At 40.8% G+C, this 18232-nt stretch overlaps 1 protein-coding gene across 1 annotated transcript in view; it reads right to left on the bottom strand.

Annotated features, from left to right (window-relative positions):
* The window catches only part of pdlim5b (PDZ and LIM domain 5b), a 39428-nt gene that overhangs the window by 1793 nt on the left and 19403 nt on the right, over window positions 1-18232 (bottom strand). Inside the window, exons 4-11 of the mRNA XM_072455489.1 lie at window positions 11462-11501; window positions 10599-10954; window positions 8090-8244; window positions 7157-7184; window positions 4825-4958; window positions 687-870; window positions 413-593; window positions 200-320 (exon numbers count right to left, since the gene is read on the bottom strand). Coding sequence (XP_072311590.1) covers window positions 200-320; window positions 413-593; window positions 687-870; window positions 4825-4958; window positions 7157-7184; window positions 8090-8244; window positions 10599-10954; window positions 11462-11501 — 1199 coding nt within the window. The remainder of the gene's footprint in view (window positions 1-199; window positions 321-412; window positions 594-686; window positions 871-4824; window positions 4959-7156; window positions 7185-8089; window positions 8245-10598; window positions 10955-11461; window positions 11502-18232) is intronic.

Genomic DNA, 18232 nt, shown 5'->3' with positions numbered 1-18232 from the left:
GAGGCTTAATTTTCCCAACTAAGTACAGGGATGGGGGGTAGGTGAAAACATTAACTCAAACATGCATGAATCAAACAAAATACTACGAAACTAATGATGAGGAAACACCGTTGTAACAAGATTAGACGCTCATTAATAGTTGATTTGACATAATGTGCCCTTTAAAATTGTCACATCGTCATGTCTTTTTCCTCCTGACCTTTTTCACAGTATGGCTGTCCATCCTCCATGTGGAAAGCGTTGCCTCCGATTGGTTGACTACAGGCCGAGCAGACAAAACATGACGCATGCCAAGTCTGCTTCAATGCATTTACAATTTTCTGGAACAAAGAGCAAAGGTATAAGGACACATCACATCAGCAATAAGGGCGACATATTCAAACGTTCGACTGAGATATTTGACTGCACACACCCCGAGAATCTTCTGTTGGCAGTGGAAGCAGGTGGGAGCGAACATGGTCTCGTAGCAGTGCACGCAGTACAAGTTGCCCTTCTCCTCCACGAAGCCGTGCACTCCCAGGGAGGAGCGGCAGTGATCGCAGTTGAATTCCTCAGGGTGCCATGACTTGCCCAGTGCCACGAGGAACGGCCCTCTTGGAAAGCAAAGCAGAGAAAGATGTTGAATAGTGGGTCCAGCTTGGATTGGCCAGTGTTGTAGAAGCGGATGAGTTTCCACCGTGCGATACCTGATGACGTTGTTGCACTTGTTGCACATGGGAGTTCTGGTGGCGGCCGGCATGTGTTCGGCTCGCTGCACCAGAGAGTCTAAGTCCTGTGGGTGCGGCTGTGGGGTCGGGCGGTCTGGTCCTCTGGGTGCTGCACCACCGGTCACTTTGCCAAAAGAAGGGACAGGGCCAGTCTTGGGAAAACCTGAACGGGAAATGTGTATATGACTGAGAGGATGTGATGTAACGCAAATGAAAAATAATGCCAGATCAGACACCAGAGCCCCGTCAGAGGCACTGAAAAAGCTACTACAGAGTTATATTTTCTTTTGCGATAACAGACCAAATACCAGAAACCAGAAGAACTCAAAGAGCGAGAACTGAAAGCACTGACACCTCGCAATATTGTTGCAAAAATACTACAGAGAATTCAACATTTTTTATCTTTTAAATACATTTTATTTTGGACTGTTTTTGATTTTTTTTTAATCTCCTTTCATCTGTTTTCATTGCAGCACTTTGAGATTTGTGTTCAAATGAAAATTGCTTTATACTTTATACTACTATATATCATACTATTATTAATATATGTGCAATCAATACCATGCACCTAACAGCCTTTTATCTCACAGTGGTTTAAATCCACTCAAACTAATAATTTGCTCTGTATAAACCCCTCGGTGAATTCAGCAAATCAAGAGTAACCTAAACTGGCAAACAAACCAATACCAGTGTTTGGGTGTTGTGACCATAGTCAAAGTTGGGGCATTGAAAACAGATGGACAAGACGAAGCGCCCTGCCCACAGAGAAAGGACACATTTTTCCCCCCATTCAGAAAAACAACACATTCCCAGAGTCAGAGGACACACCTGGAAAAATAATCCCCCTCCTCCCATCTCCACACTCAGGAAGATGAACAGTTTTCATTTCTCTTTCTCAAACTAAAGATGTGTGGTGAAAAGAGGTCAGTGGTGCGGCCCCAGAGGAAATGCCTCAGTGTGAGGGGGGTGTGAGGGGGCCCACGACAGAGACAGTATTGAGGGAGAGCCCCATTATCAAAGACTACTGGGGTCAAAGGATAAGTGCTCCTTAAATTTACTTGTAGCTGTGTGCAAACCCAACTGAATCCACAAAGGTGGCACTAGGAAGGACACGAGAAGACTGTGATGCAGTGTGGACGCACAAAGATCCAAGAAAGTCATGATAGAACCAAAGAGCAAATTATCATAGTCCACTACTGTGCTTAGTATATGACAAGAGACAATGGGTTACGCACAAACGTATTATTAAAATATTATACCATTTCTGTATGTATTTTAGTTCATACTGGCCAAACATTGCAGAACAGATGCAGAGCAGTTTGCATGACTCTGAATCTTCTCTTTCCCATAACACAGCATAGTGTAGTCTACTTTCTGCTGCAATAAAACCTACAAGCCATAAACATCTTTAAGAAGGCACATATTACTTTACAAACTTATATCATAGAACCTACTCATGTGTATAGCACATTATGAGTTTAGGTTTAGTCACAGTATTATAATTGGTACTGAAGGATACTGATGTGATACTTCTGGCCTCTTGCAGGATGGACAACGAAGCCCAATACTAGGCATCAGCACTTCTCCAAGGTAACGACTCTCTCCAAGGGTAAACTCAACATCCTCAATGATTCATCACCTGTGTTTTTTATTCTCCTGGGCTATAAAAACATTTCAGCAGAGCTCATGTCTTTTCAATGTCAAATGTGAAGATGATAAATGGAGGGAAATTGAATGTGGCCATATCAAACGAAGCAAAGTGTTAAAGCTGATTCATCAGATCACAGAAGAGAGCAGACAAAACAGTGAAAAAAGGCATTGGTGGAGGGAAAACTGCCTTCAATATCTGACACAACACAATGACTCGGACAATCAGCTGAAAGGAAAAGGGGATGGAATATAGGCACAATTTCAAATATTTTTATTTGGTGTCACATGACTTAATCTCTGTGAAAGCTGCTTCAGTGTGGTGAAAGATGACAAACTGTTGGAGGGGCAAATTTCTCTAAACGAATCCGTTGGCAGAAGGCGAGATTGCGAGCGCAGCCACATTAAGTAGGACAGCAGATGAAATGAACTTTTGTTAGTCTGTCAGCGCTGTCGAGCTGTGTGTGGAAGATAAGGAGCAAAAAGTCACGCTGCAGAAGACATCCAAGTCAATCACAGCGGGACATCACATTTCCCCGGCAGTGCTGTCTGACTGACTTTGGCAAAATGGAAGGCAAAAGAAAGGGTGTCTAATGACCAAATATTACTGCTGTGAATAAAGAGCCTGTTTATCTGTTTCCTTGTATAACTGTCATAACCAACGTTTTGGAAAATATTGACAAAGGATCTATTCATTTTTTTTTCTAATTTGGGATTCATATTTGGGATTCATTTCCAGAAAGAATTCACAACTTAACAATCATGCAGAAAGTGAACTATTGGCACCCGTAGATAACTGAACAATCTAACTGTGCTTTTCTGAGTGTGAAAAATTATTTTATACAGATGTCAAGAAAGGTCAGTCAGTAATGCAGCAAAAAAATCACTTCTAATTCATTCCTTTTCTACCGCTTGTTGGGGTCGCGAGTGCCTGGAGCCTAACCCAGTGCCTGGAGCCTAACCCAGGGCCTGGAGCCTAACCCAGGGCCTGGAGCCTAACCCAGGGCCTGGAGCCTAACCCAGGGACTGGAGCCTAACCCAGGGACTGGAGCCTAACCCAGGGACTGGAGCCTAACTCAGGGACTGGAGCCTAACCCAGGGACTGGAGCCTAACCGAGGGACTGGAGCCTAACCCAAGGGACTGGAGCCTAACCCAGGGCCTGGAGCCTAACCCAGGGCCTGGAGCCTAACCCAGGGCCTGGAGCCTAACCCAGGGCCTGGAGCCTAACCCAGGGACTGGAGCCTAACCCAGGGACTGGAGCCTAACTCAGGGACTGGAGCCTAACCCAGGGCCTGGAGCCTAACCCAGGGCCTGGAGCCTAACCGAGGGACTGGAGCCTAACCCAGGGCCTGGAGCCTAACCCAGGGCCTGGAGCCTAACCCAGGGCCTGGAGCCTAACCCAGGGACTGGAGCCTAACCCAGGGACTGGAGCCTAACCCAGGGACTGGAGCCTAACCCAGGGACTGGAGCCTAACTCAGGGACTGGAGCCTAACCCAGGGACTGGAGCCTAACCCAGGGACTGGAGCCTAACCGAGGGACTGGAGCCTAACCCAAGGGACTGGAGCCTAACCCAGGGACTGGAGCCTAACCCAGGGCCTGGAGCCTAACCCAGGGACTGGAGCCTAACCCAGGGACTGGAGCCTAACCCAGGGACTGCGGGCCTCAGGTACACCGTGGACAGGGCCCAGCTCGTCACAGGGTGAACCCCAAATTTACTTTTAATCAGGTCTGTTTTTTAAAAAGTTAACAATTTCTGCACTATTCACTATAATTTCTGCACTAGTAATTTAAGCTTACTAGCTTTTTGTCCTTCTGTGGGGGCTGAATGGAAAGATCTTTTACCTCGGTCCAAAATATTTCGAGTTTTATTGTAATTTTATGTGAACATGCCTTGTGCTTTGTCGAAAGTATTAAGCAAGGGGTTTCTTTTGTTTTGTGCATGCATTTAATTAAGACACATATTTGTTAAGCAGAAGTTTTTAAAAACTTATTAAGATCCGAGCAGATCCGTGCAGTCAAGAAAGTGATAATCTGACACAGAGTAAACACTGGTCTACAGTGGGCTCGCCCGCGTCCTCTGCACATTTCTTTGAAGTGAAATGTGTTTTTTCAAGGTCTGTAGCTTCACAAATACACACCAATTTGGTAAACACATACTGGATCTATTCAGTAACGAACAGCTCCCTTGTGTTTTACCATTACTAATAATGACCCCTCACCCAAAGGCTTTTAGTAAATATTTGCTACAATTGGCCAGAGCTCCCACAGCAACATTAGCTTGACTTACAGAGCACCTTTCACACAGATAAAGACTTTCACTCTCAATTTCACTTTTTTTAACTTTTTTTAAGAACATCCTGGGGGGAATAGCACACACGGGTGGAACCAGGATGGGCATTACAAGTAAAATGTCTCCCTCTGCTGGACAGATCAATAAACAGCACTTGAAAAATCTGCAGTGATTCTACCTGATGAAGAGGCAGTGAGGGATCCTGGGCTCTTGAAAGCCATGTTCCCATTCCTGGGTGAAGGTGCAGATTTGGAGAAGGGTTTTGCAGCAGGTGATGTGTGAACAGCAGGAGCAACTTTGTCAATTGGTTCCCTAGAATAAAAAAAAAAATACAGGCATTTTATAAAATCACAGCTAGCTTATTACATACATGTTTTTGTCCACGTTTATGATCCACTTCAATGAGAAAGAGGAAAATGTGCAGTGATGCAGAACCTAACCTAAGAACCTAAATAATGATGGGTGCACCAACATGAGGACACACACTGCTGGTCTATAAGGGCGGGTCACTATGACATATGGCTGAGTAATTACTGGCATATGGTACCATCATGTGCTCTTGTATCTGCAGCACAATTCAATATGACACTAATCATTGATTAACAGGTCAAATGTTTCACTTTTTGTACTAGAAAAATGGAAATGAGAATTAGAAAACACACACACACACACACACACACACACCTCCTCTTCTCACCACCAGGGTCTAGACTCCGGGGGAATGTTATTACCGGTACTATGATCTCTCTTTGACTTCCCTCCTACAAACATTATTCTATTCACCCCGGGATAACATAATAAATATCAATCTTTCCAGATTGAATTGTAGCTAATGGTACTTTTATACTACAAAGGAAAGTGTGTGTCTCATCTTGTATTGTACTCTATATTCTCTGATGGCTTTGCTTTTAATTGAATAACTGAACCTGGTCAATGTTCTGCTTCAGGATTCTGTCCTTCATTGTTTTAGCCAAAGATTCATTGCCATTATGTCACTGGATAAGCAAATAGGAATTAAAACTTGAATTGAAAAGAAAACAAAGAGAAAGTTGGGCATAGAATAAAAGATTTATTGTGTAAATACAAGAAAAGAGGAAGATAAATTGAACAGAAAAAGTTAAAGATATAGGTGTGATCATGCACAGCTCCCAACAGCTTTGACAATCCTTCTCAGCGTCTGTATGTCCAGCATTTAAATTAAATGTATACAAATAAGCGCATTGATTAAATTCAGGTCTTCTTTTAAATGTATTTTTTTTGTTTCATTTGTAAAGACAAAAAAGTTTGTTTTGTTCCTTGACATGTTTCGTTGAGCATCTGTCACAGATAAACAGATGGTGACAGATAAACAAATAGGCCTAATTTACCCAAATCATTTGTAGGGATGCAACTGCAATATTTTATCACAACATCAAAAGTCTTAGACAATTTAGTGGACTTTATAGTAATAATAAATACATCCCAAGCACTTTAGGGTAAGCAAAAAAGAGGGAACTACAGAGCCAATGGCAATTTTGATAAATAATATTGCAATAAATATTAAAATGATAAGTAGTGTTATGATAAATAATATTGTAAGGCAAGGCACATTTATTAAAGCACCATTCATGCCCAAGCAACACAAAGTGCTTCACAAAGTGCTTCACAAAGTGCTTCACAAAGTGCTTCACAAAGTGCTTCACAAAGTGCTTCACAAAGTGCTTCACAGAGAAATCTTTGTATCATTACATCACAAGTATTTTGTTGGTACAATTATGACTACTTTGCAAATGTAGTACCGTGTGGGCAATGAACAAAGACTTTACGGAAAAAGAGAACAATTCTCTTGTACATTGAGCACTCGGGCTGAGACGCCATGATGCCAGTCCCTTAGCTTGTTGTACTTGTGGCCTATCACTTCTGGGTCCAGCTTGCTTGCTCTAGCACAGGACAAGATAAAAGAGGGAAAGGAAAAAAGAAGGATAGTTGCTGTTAGGACATAGTAAAAATGACAAGAAGTGAATGTTGAAAAGGTGGGGGAAAAGCTTCACAAACACATGGTGATAATTGATAGAGGAACCATTCCAGACAAAACTGACATGAAATAACTGCATATGATGGTGTTTCCTTACAGTAACTTGCATCATTCCATAAAGAAAAGGCCCAAAGGAAAGAGCTGTGTCTGTGGTGCAAGCAGAGCAGACAGGACAAGCACCAGTGTGACTATTACCCTCCAAACCACTAAATTAGCCACTGCTCCTGGTGAAGGGCACATGATTGCTTGAACATCTGCTACGGAAGGCACACTATGTTTACTGCAGATTAAGACAGAGGAGAGCGGTTCAAATCCTCTGGCTATGCTCGGTGTGTGGCTCTACCGTCTCCCTCTTAAATGAAGCATAATATGGCTAGACCAGAACATCAGGAAATCAAGGTTTAACTATGAAATACAAGCCTGAACACAAAATCAGGCAGGGTAACCACAATATAAGAGGAATCAAATACTGGCCCCAGAAAGGCAAAAAACTTACTTCTTTCCACTTGTCTCTGGAGTTTGCTCTGGAAACAAAAAGCGAATGTTAAAATGTGATTAAACACAAATGGAATAACATCCTTCAACACTAATGATTAACAGCACAAAATGCCAAAACGTCTATGAAAAGTGAAATGGTAAAAGCAGTTCTTTTCCACAACCTTCTGGTTTAAGCATTCAACCAAATAGAGGGAAGCCACATCTCTTTTCACACTTCATCTCAATCTTCATCACTCACTATAAATGTCATAATTGTTGGTGACAGCAATACAAAACCACGGACTAACCATGCACTGATTGTACTACTCCTCTATAGAGCTTTTAGTCTTTTCTTCTCTGTACAGCCACATTTTGGGACAATTACGGGTAAGTTGAGACGGGCAAAGATACAAGTCTCTACCTGGAAACCACAACATTGTCCAATCACCTAAAGATGTTTATTAGTTAATGTAATCCACTTTTAACTTCAAAGGTTGTTTTCTCCAAATGCATTTATCTCCTATAGAGACATGAAGATCAGCCCTTAAAATCTTGCACTGAACAAGATTTTTTACAAACTGTCCTGAGGGATTTATTGATATCTAATTCAAAGTCTGAGTTATTTAAGTTTTAACTCCAAACAATGGGGCAAAATTGTAATTGTTATCCAAATTTTCAATACAACACAAGTTTGCTCCAAAACTACCGGTGATCTAATTTGTTAACAAAATAAAGCAAGAAGCAACTTAATCCTATTAATAACCATTTTTCAGATTTATATGTTCCAAATATGGACACTTTTGGAGATATTTACACCATATGAAAAGGATGAATACTTCTTACATTTACTATTCACTTGCAGTGTCTCATCTTAAGCTCAGCCAATTAAAATATGACATAAACTAATCCTATTTAATCCGTTTTGAAAAGTATTTGGTGTTATGATACGAACCCTTCTCGGTGCCAGTCATTTGGGCGAGGATCCTGAAGGAGCGGGACTGCGAGGTGCCAGTGCGTGGCTGCCAGTCCTCAGTGTCCTCGATCAGGCGCTTCTTACTGGCATCGCTGAGAGGAGAACTATGGTTCAACTGAGGCACTGGGGCTTTCCTGACAACACACAAAACACATCCAGTAGTAATTATGATGTGGATAAAAGGAGACAGTTGTGCCACAGACACTTAAAATCCATGCAATTTAATGCTTGAATAAAAGTACACTCCACACTGAGACCACATTTACCTCCTTGGCATTGTGGGAGGAGGAGCTCTGCAGACAGCAAACAGAGTAGAGACAGTTTAGAGAGTTTACTTTCACATAACTCCTCTCTGCTCTGGACTATCAGACAATAAACTAAGCACAGGTGGGTATTAGTACTCAGTCACATTTATTCATTTACTTGAGAAAACTAGTTTTCACACACTGCACTTTTACTCCTACTTGAGTAATATATTTGACAGTGTAACAAACTGGTTACTGCTCCTTCAAGTATGTTGAAAATATTCAACAATGTGAAGATGAAAATTTGTATTTACTTGTGTTTAATTATTCTTTCTAAATACCATGTGTTTTATGTTTGTCTGATTTTGTCTGAATGCAATAACTCAAATAATAAAGCAGATTAAATTGGCTACATTTTCTGCCCAAACTGTTACTCAATACTCAAGTAGTGAAAAGTATTTTGATGTAACTTTACTCTTACTTGAGTACATGTTTGGGCTATTACGCACCTCCAAAACTTAGCAATGTGAATTGGATCAGTGGATCAAATGGAGCACTTACAGTTACATTAACATTCTTTTGTAAACCGTGATGACAACATTCCACCACAAGGTGGAGCTAACAATAAAACACAATGTAATACATGGGTGGGAAAAGGGGAAAATGTATGATACTGTACAATATAATCTTTGAATGACTGACATGAGACATTGAGTGGGAAAATGTACAACAGATTAAATACTGACTCACTTCAACTACTGTACACAGAGGAGGCTCAAGGACATTTATTTGAATAAAGTTGTAATACAAAGTACTTCTTAGTAGTTTTCAGACACCATTTTTACTGCCATTTGAGTTTTTGTTACTTCCAACTGTGAGTAAGTCTAGTGACAACAGCTTTATTTTGGCAATATTACATTATTAATATTACAATATTACATTGTCTTGCACCAAGGAAGGGAGATATTTGTGGTTTATCCTTTAAAAACAGGTTTTACAATCATAATTACAGTGACTTAATGATATGTCCAGGCAGTTACTCATGCAGTTACTTCTTACTCCAAGTTGAGTCATTTCTTGGATCACTACTTTACTCTATCCACCTCTGTCTGTACAGTAGAAACATGGATCAGTGTCCTGACAGGCCTGTAGCTGCTTCGAGAGAAAATACCATGTTAGCTGACACAAAATCTGGTGAGTTTTTTTAAGAATATGAATTTTTCGGAGATGGATCATTTTCAACATTTCATGAGAGCGGACAAGTTTGGATGTGAGGTTTTGAGAGGGTCCTAGCATGCCTTTGGTAATCACAAACGGGAGAGGAGGTAAAGCTATAATCACATTCCACGTGGTCAGAGAGCTACTGCGCCACATACAGAATATTATCATTCACAGCACTAACTTGGTATGCATCTCTTCTTCCTCCTGTGGGCAAAGAAGCAGAAACGGAAAATGACCAAAAGAGAAAGAGGCCAAAAGAACAGAATGAGAGTAAAGTTGCTCTAAAATGAGGCAGAAATGAATGGCCCTTCAGAGAGAATGAACAAACACAAGTGCGTGCAAGCAGACAAACACATGGAGGATTCAAAAACTCAGTCAACGCTTAAGAATAAAAGCAATTTTTGGAGCATTGTCTGACATCTAGTGGTTAACTGTGAGATTGCACTGAAATACTCGGTGGTACAGGCATTCAAATAAAAGTGTTCGCAGGCAAACAGGCTTCGTGTGCTCAGGCTGTATATCCTTGGCTTTAGAAAGAGCATCAAAGCAGAAGAGGGCAGCTGGCACATAATGAAACGGGCCTGTTAAAGCCACAGTGTGGTGTGGTCGAGACTCCTACAGATGTAGCACGACTGAAACGTCATTAAATGTTGTCTAGTCTTTGTTCCCTTTCCAGTGTCAACGCAATTGGTGGAAAACATGATCTACATAAGCGCACATTGAATGATGAAAAGATGTGTAGCACTAGTAAAAAGGTATTTTTGGGTAATAAAAACACCAGCAATGAATAAGATGCACATAGAGCAGTTTAACGCCATATTGTGTAACATTCTAGGCATTGCAATAACATCTCCATGGAGACAAGCAGGTTTGTGTGTATGTGTGTGTACGTATATATGTATGTTCCATTAAAATTAGTGAGTATTTAATGAAAGACTGCGCTCAGGGCCTCAAAAACATACGTGTTTGACCATTACTGGCCACAGTAACGGGAGCGCTGACTGAACTGACTTTGAGCATACCCATTGACGTGTTCCGAAAGGCCTTGGCTCTCCAGCAGGCCTCTCGTCTGCCCCATGACCACCTCGCAGGCATTAGTGTTGGAGTACAGCTTTATGGGGGTGTTATAGACGGAGGGCTGCGGGACACCGGGCTGGGACGAGGTGGCTGGAGTGAACGCGGACGATTCGGACGGGATGGAGGCTACTTTGGGGGGAGTCGTGGTGGCCGCGCTGACGGTCGCTCCAAAGGGCCGAGGCGTCTTGTTGCATGCAGCAGGACTGGGCTGAGCTGGGGCTTTAGTGGTGATGGAGGGCGTGGCGTTTGGAGGAGGAGTGTGGGTGATTGGCACAGGCTTAATGATCGCCTGAGGTTCAACCTGGGTGAGGGTGAGAACACACAACATGCAAATACACAATCAAACCGTGCGTGACACAAAAGTGCACATCATGGCTTGGCTGGGTGAAGGAGCATGTTAAAGAAGCCATGGCTTTTTAATCTCAGACTTTATAGCAATAATCAAGGTTATGTTATAGTTAAGGGTATTAATGATATTAACAAAAATTATATAATGCCAATTCAACAGAAATGTGTTAAAACGTCTTTAAATTCATTCTTTGAGGTTTAGGAATCAGACAAATGTGATATACTATAACTTTATCTGTGAAGACACATCACTTCACACAAGATTACAACTTATTTTCCTTTTTTAGTTTTTGCTATAAAATATATTCCAAATGTAATATGAACTATCTGCACAATATTCAATGTTTGCATCATCATTGCTTTAAAACAACATTCACAATAATACCAGTATACATGTTTTTATATATTGCCCCGCCCACGTCTAGTTACGTCTAGTTAAAAATAGTTTTAATATTCTTACCTTAGATCCATTAGCTCCATTATTGGGGGCACTGGATGGTCTGTGGAGGCAAAACAAATAATCAATAAAGGATGAATAAAGATAACTAGTTTTTTAAGAGTTAATACATTGTGCAGAAAGGGCATCTGTTCAGTCAGGCCTTTGTAACGTTTTCTTTGGAAAGTCAGAATGGGTAATTACTCAAAAACTATGTAAAAGCATTGGTATGTCTGAAAACATAGATCATGGGTGTGTCCTAAGTTCATGGGGATGATCCAGTGTGACCCATTCCATTCATTTTTGTGACAATTGTTATCTTAATAGGATTATGGTCAAATCAGTTGACTCCTAAAAGCAGCAGAATATTTCTTCTTCTTCTTTGGTGTTTTATGGCGGTTGATATCCATAGTGTTAGATTACTGCCACCTACTGTAGTTGCACTAAAACAAATGAATTATCACACTCAGAACCTCTTGTTGTTGTTGTTGTTGTTGTTTTTGTTGTTGTTGCTTTTAATGGCGGTTGTCAACTGAACCTACTGTAGTTGAACGTTTCTGTACTTGTACGTCTTCAAATTAAAAAAGAGAAAAAGAGAGAGAAAGAGGGGGAGAAGGCGAAAGAGAGAGGAAGAGGTAGAGGAAAATAGAGAGAAAAAGAGAGGGAGAAAGAGAGAAGAAATAAATAGAATAGATTATAAATGAATCACTAATGGCAAATAAATCTTTGAGGTTGCTTTGTTTTAGAACTACAATTTGCTGTCATTAAATAATTTGAGGGTTTGTGATTTCAGAGTTCCTTAAGATAATTCTGATGAACCTTGAATGGAGGCAGCTGCCCTTGTTAACAATGCATTATTTTAGGCCCAGCGCTTTCAGACAATACGTTCCTATTACTCATGAAAACAAATCACAAATACTTCTGAAAAAGTGAGGCTGTTCCGGACCGTGGCCTCCGGTATGTCCCCTGGCATCCTTCCTGCCTCTGCCAAATTACACTAACAGTCAACACGCTCTCACACATTTCCTTTTGGACAACACGGGCTGGCACCGACTCAGAGCCACACCCATCGCTTCACCAGTAAACAGCAGTCAAACTCTTTACACTTACCACTAACAATATCCAGCATGTTTCTTTTCCTTTCATGGCTTTGATTATGGAAAAATATCACGCATACAAAAATGTACAAAGAGCATTGCACGCTCCATATCAATTTGGCCCTGCTGCTCCCAGAGGTGGAAAGTACAAGTGAATTCTTTAGGAATCTGTACTTTACGATAGCACGAAGCCTTCTCCAGCTCGTCCCAAACACTCTCACTGTGGGTCAGATCTGTAGTTGTTTAGTTTCTGCTTGATGCTAATGATTTGACCCTTCTCAAACATCTTTTCCATGACCACGGGATTTGTCTTTCCACATGGTTGTTTCAGAAATGAGAAGCCACTCACTGCATCACTTGGTTTATATACCATGCTGCAGGTGAAAGATCCTCACCTGCAGCTGGAGGCTCAGACCTATTGTATTTGCAAGCGACTTCTCTTTTTGGACGGTGTATATTTGGGAGCAGGTGTCTGTGCCTTCTTCTCCACCATCTTTTTCAACTGGGCTAAAATGTACAAAGTATTTTCTGATAGTTTGAGGTTTCTTTTTAGCACGTTAAAGGTTGTATTCTGCCTTAAGGTTCTGAGTTTGAGCAACCAAGGGTTAGGGTTAGGGTTAGGGTTAGGGTTAGCAAAAAACGTTTATTTTTAAAGAAGAATTTCTTATGTGATACTTTTACTAGCGGAATATTTTACTCATGTACCCGGTATTTGTAAGTTTACAACATCAGCAGGACAAAGAGGGAAAGCAGAAGGGTTTGACACTTATTCAGCTCCTAAACTCTTTTCTAGGGTGGTCCCAGGAAAATCTGCTCCTTGGCTCGGGGTTCGAGTGTCCTGCTCTGGGCCTCACTCTGGACAGTTGTGGCTGCTTTACTTTACAACAAATGAGAAATATTCCATTGGATATTTGATAATGTATATAAGATTGAAATAATAAACAGACTTAAGTAGTCAGTAAAACAACACAATTGTGTTAGTGTCTGGTAGAATTTAAAGATCAAATGACTTGTAATGTAAGTCAGACTGAAGGACTTTCCACAAAACAGTCTCTAATGTGTAATTATTTAATTTGGAAGGACTAAAGCTGATCACCAGAACCAAATAATGCAAGCCAAACTTCCAGCTGTATTAAATGTTCTAGTTAAACAGCAGATTTTCTCTCTCCTTTTTATATTTATTTGTATATGAAAACAATATTAGGCTGTTAATGAAAGCCTTCATTGTGTTTCCTTAGCCAAATTATGTTTAAACAAAAATAAAACCTGTTTAATACTGACAGTAAAAGTAGCTTTGTTGAATATAAAAGTGGCTCATGAGCTGAAAATGGGTGGGACACCCCTGGTTTAAATAATCCTTTAACAAAATAAAGGTGTTATCAGGTATTATCATTTGGCAAACCATAAATGTAGTGGAATTTGGCCCTTGTTTACAGTGTGGTTGCCAGGTAACAGTTATGGAAGCACCAGGAACTAATTTCAGAAATGTCACCAACATTGCCAAAGTGGGAAAAAAATAGAAAACATTTAAAAAATCTTAAATATAATCATGTTCATAACGTTTAAATGGTGAAATGTAGTGTTTAACCCTTTTATACTGTGCGCAAGAAGAACAAACTTCACTTATTATTGAACAGGAGGAAAGTGAAAAACATCCTCAATTCACATCTCGATGAGTTTTGAAGTGTACAATTGATCCACAAACGCAATCAATGTCCTTAATGCCTGATCATATGATGAATTAGTTTAAACATGTAATCATTTTTTACCCGGCAAACAAACAAAACACAGCTTATTCACCGAAAACTTCTCCTGTTTCCATTCACTTGCCAAGTTACCCAGGACTACGCGTCTCACAGTTCCACAGCCCACTATCTGTTTACGAGCCAAGAGAAACAGTCTGGCATATGGCACTGACTTCTAATACGGACAAGTGTGTAATAAAAACCTTTCTTCGCTGAAATTAAACCGGCACCCTTTGCAACGGGGCAGACACTTTTTGTATCGCAGCCGTAAGTTATCAAACGTGCTAAAAATTAAGAAGAAATTCGTACGCAAATACACTTTCCCAGGCTGCGGAATTTTCAGTTTGTGTCAGAAAAGTTGAAACCTGGTGGTGGATCTGCCTCGCATCTGTTCTCCAAGATCGACCACAGCGGAAATACAGGGTACGGAATGAGAAAAACAAGGAATCCAACACAAATTATGTCAAGTTCGTACGATGAGAGCCAGCAAATATGGGAAAAAAAGTAGAAGTCTTTTTATGAGCCGCCCGGCAGTGGTAAATCTCACAGTTTGACTTCATAGTTTCTCGTCTTCACTTCTATCTTCTAAAATGTCCTTATTTGGCCAGGGAAGATACTGAAATGTGTCCAAATGCTGCAGAAAGAAGACAATCTCATCGCTATTTTAGGGAGCTTAATACTGTTAACTAGAGAGCCTGTTGCCATCAGTTGCCTGGATACCAACATTTGTTTGTACACGTCTGTTTGTCCACATGAGATACAGCAGGATCACTGAGCACTCGTCCTTATCGCAGTCACATGGACTTTAGTGATACGGGGCATTCGGCTCACACGCGCATGTCATAATAACAGGAAATGCATTGCCAAAAAAGATATTGATATAAGATATTGGCACTTTGTAGCGTACCGTCTATTAGCCTTTATATTTTCTAAAGGACACACAAAAAGTTTTAGTGTGAAGAGGGTTAAACAGGGCTTTTTATGAGTCGCAAAAATAATGATCTGTTATTGGATGTATTTGATCATCCTCACATATTTTACATCCATAAAATAATGTGCGGGAAACGGACCAGGAACTCTTCTTAAAGGCAGAGAAAAGCGGGTTACGGACGCCCCACTTTAAATTGTGGTGAATTTACCAGATTTAAAAGATTTGCATTGCACTATTTTCTGTATTTTATACACATTGTCCACATTTTCTCTGGCTTTCTGCCGTATACTAATAGTTTGACCATACAGCAAAGATAGATTTGCATTTAATAGCAGTCAGAATACTCTTCTTAATCAAGACCAGGCCCATTGACATATCCTGAAAGGGAAGAGTTTTCCTTGTGGTTGAATCCTTGGTCTACTCCAACCACAGTTAGATAAGCCACTACTCCAGTTCATGCATCGTTTGAAAGCATGTCCAGATGAAAATTAGGGGCCTGTTCCTTTCGCACTCCTTGTCTGACCATCATATCACATCTGGCCCCGGGCAGCGAGCGTTCAGCAGGGGTTGGCTTGTCCTCCACTTCACCCCTTTAAACCACAGTGTTTGGTGCACACTGGCCATCACTGCGAATGACCACACACTTTCTTGAACTCGCGCTGGACCCTGCAAAGTGACTCTCTTTTCTAAACATCTGTCAAACAGCTTCTAGTTTAACAACAGAGCAGCAACTTCTTAATCAAGTTGAAAAGGGTATGTGACAAAAACGCTGTCTACCGTATTTACACCCAGCACAGTGGGGCAAAAGATCTAAAGACGCTCTTGTCGAAACCCTGAGACATGCTATAATCTGAGTTGATGTCTATTATAGGTTTTGGGAGCCAGGTGGAGACAGCCACAACCTCAGCAGAGCGGTGTTTCGTTGCACACTAACAGCAGTTTTCAATACAATAAATAAACATCAGTTAGCATACTTTCCTAAGACCACTTCCCCTCCTGCTGCCTGCTAGAGTAAGTTAGGCAGCTGGCTGAGGAAGAGGAGAAGTGGATTTCCATTTATCTTTAAAACTTCCAACATTTGGATCCAAAACAACACAGCATTCCCATAAAATTCAGTTGCTTATTTTTTTTTACCTATAACTTCACCTCTTTATCAGCAGGAAGAGTGAGAAACAACATAGTAGAGTAGAAAGGCTGTGTTAGGACACTTTCTTGCTTTGTTCAGTCTAGTGTGTGATTAAAAGGTGTTAAGTCACCAAACAAAAACTTGGATCTACCACAAAAACAACATGAGCTATTACCCTTCATTATCCAGATTGGTCAAACTCAATGAGATGCTGAACACTTTGGCTTATCTCAGCAAGAAAAAAGTGACAAATAAAGCACCTGATTCAGACAGTGGTCTCTAATGTGTTCACAGTTTCCACAAGACGACACACGACACACGACACACGACACACGACAGGGTCCACAAGGTTTGGACAGAAGTAGCACTACTTTTTGGAACTACAGCTTCTCAAAGGATGAAACTCACAAGCGTTTAACCATTTTTTATCCAAGCCAAATGTAAACAAATGAAGAGAAAACTCAACCTTGTGGCAATAGTAGAAAAAGCTTCAGTTGTACCACAAAAACAACATGAGCTATTACCCTTCATTATCCAGATTGGCCCTCTGCTGTCAAACTCAATGAGATGCTGAACACTTTGGCTTATCTCAGCAAGAAAAAGTGACAAATAAAGCACCTGATTCAGACAGTGGTCTCTAATGTGTTTACAGTTTCCACAAGACGACGCACGACACAAGACACAATGTTATCTCACGAGATCCTGTGGCATAAGATTTAGTCCCATCCCTTGTTCTTATTTCAAGCTTTCATTAATAATGCATAGTACACTTTGGTCATATCTGCAATAGAGTTTTCTAGTGCATCTTACAATATCATAACAAGATCAGGAGCGGTCCTCAAACTGTTCTCATGTCCATTGTTCAGGGTGAATTCTTTGAACAAAACCCAAGTTTCATTTTATCAGCCTGAATTGTCAGTTTCATTGATACTAAAGATTGGCTTCTTTTGTAAGAATGGGACAAGCTCTTGTGCCTCGAGATGCAGTGAGATCAAAATAAATAAGAATGAGAACATTTTTGTGCATTCAGCATTTACTGAAAATAAGTAATAAATATAGCCGCAAGCGGCAATGATCGGCCCTCGCCACGCCGCCGCCACGCCGCAAGAGGAGGGGGCCCCAATTGTCCTTTTATTACGCCTACTGCTGAATCTGTGACGCTGTCACATCTTCTCCCCTTTGTTTTACCATCAAAAAACTATTTTATTTTGAATTCTTGGCAAAATGTGCGGCTTTGCCGCACAGACACCGTGACTCTTTGAATGAAAATGTGGATAACTTTTGATGGTCCACCCCTGAAGATGAGTCTCACCAAATTTCAGGTTAATAGGGCTAACGCCCTGGGAGGAGTTTGTGAAAGTCTAAAGTGTAAACATGTTCTGGCGATTTCCCCATTGGAATAACATGAAAGGTTTCGGTCATCGTTACGGCAACGCCATAACAATTATGACATGGGTCTCATTGACTTTTTTGATGGGGATGCTAAAATTGAGTTGTGTGTCAAATTTCATATAATTTCGCAAAACTAAACATTTAACCTCCATATAAAATCTGTAGGGGGCGCTGTGGCGCCAAATGAATTTATTTCACTTCAAGTAGGTTTAGGGCAAAGAGTTTGACAACTGATTCTAATTTGACGCAATTCGGACTTTATCTGCGCAAACGGCAGAAATTTTAAATATGGGAGATTTCTGAAATTCTTGCTACAGTTTGCGGCTTCGCCGCACAGAGACCGTGAGAGGTATCAATGTAATTTGGATAACTTTTGATGTCCCACTCCTCAGTAGCATTTTCACCAAATTTCAGCTTTTTAGGGCCAACGCCCTGGGAGGAGTTCGTAAAAGTATGACGTTTGGAAAAACTCCGAAGTCATGTTTAGCCATTTTTGAAGCAATA

Source organism: Eucyclogobius newberryi, unplaced genomic scaffold (genome assembly GCF_026437365.1).
Source record: "Eucyclogobius newberryi isolate DKJ021-1_F unplaced genomic scaffold, fEucNew1.0.hap1 SCAF_2, whole genome shotgun sequence".
Taxonomy (NCBI): domain Eukaryota; kingdom Metazoa; phylum Chordata; class Actinopteri; order Gobiiformes; family Gobiidae; genus Eucyclogobius; species Eucyclogobius newberryi.
This window is presented reverse-complemented; position numbering and strand designations above follow the sequence as displayed.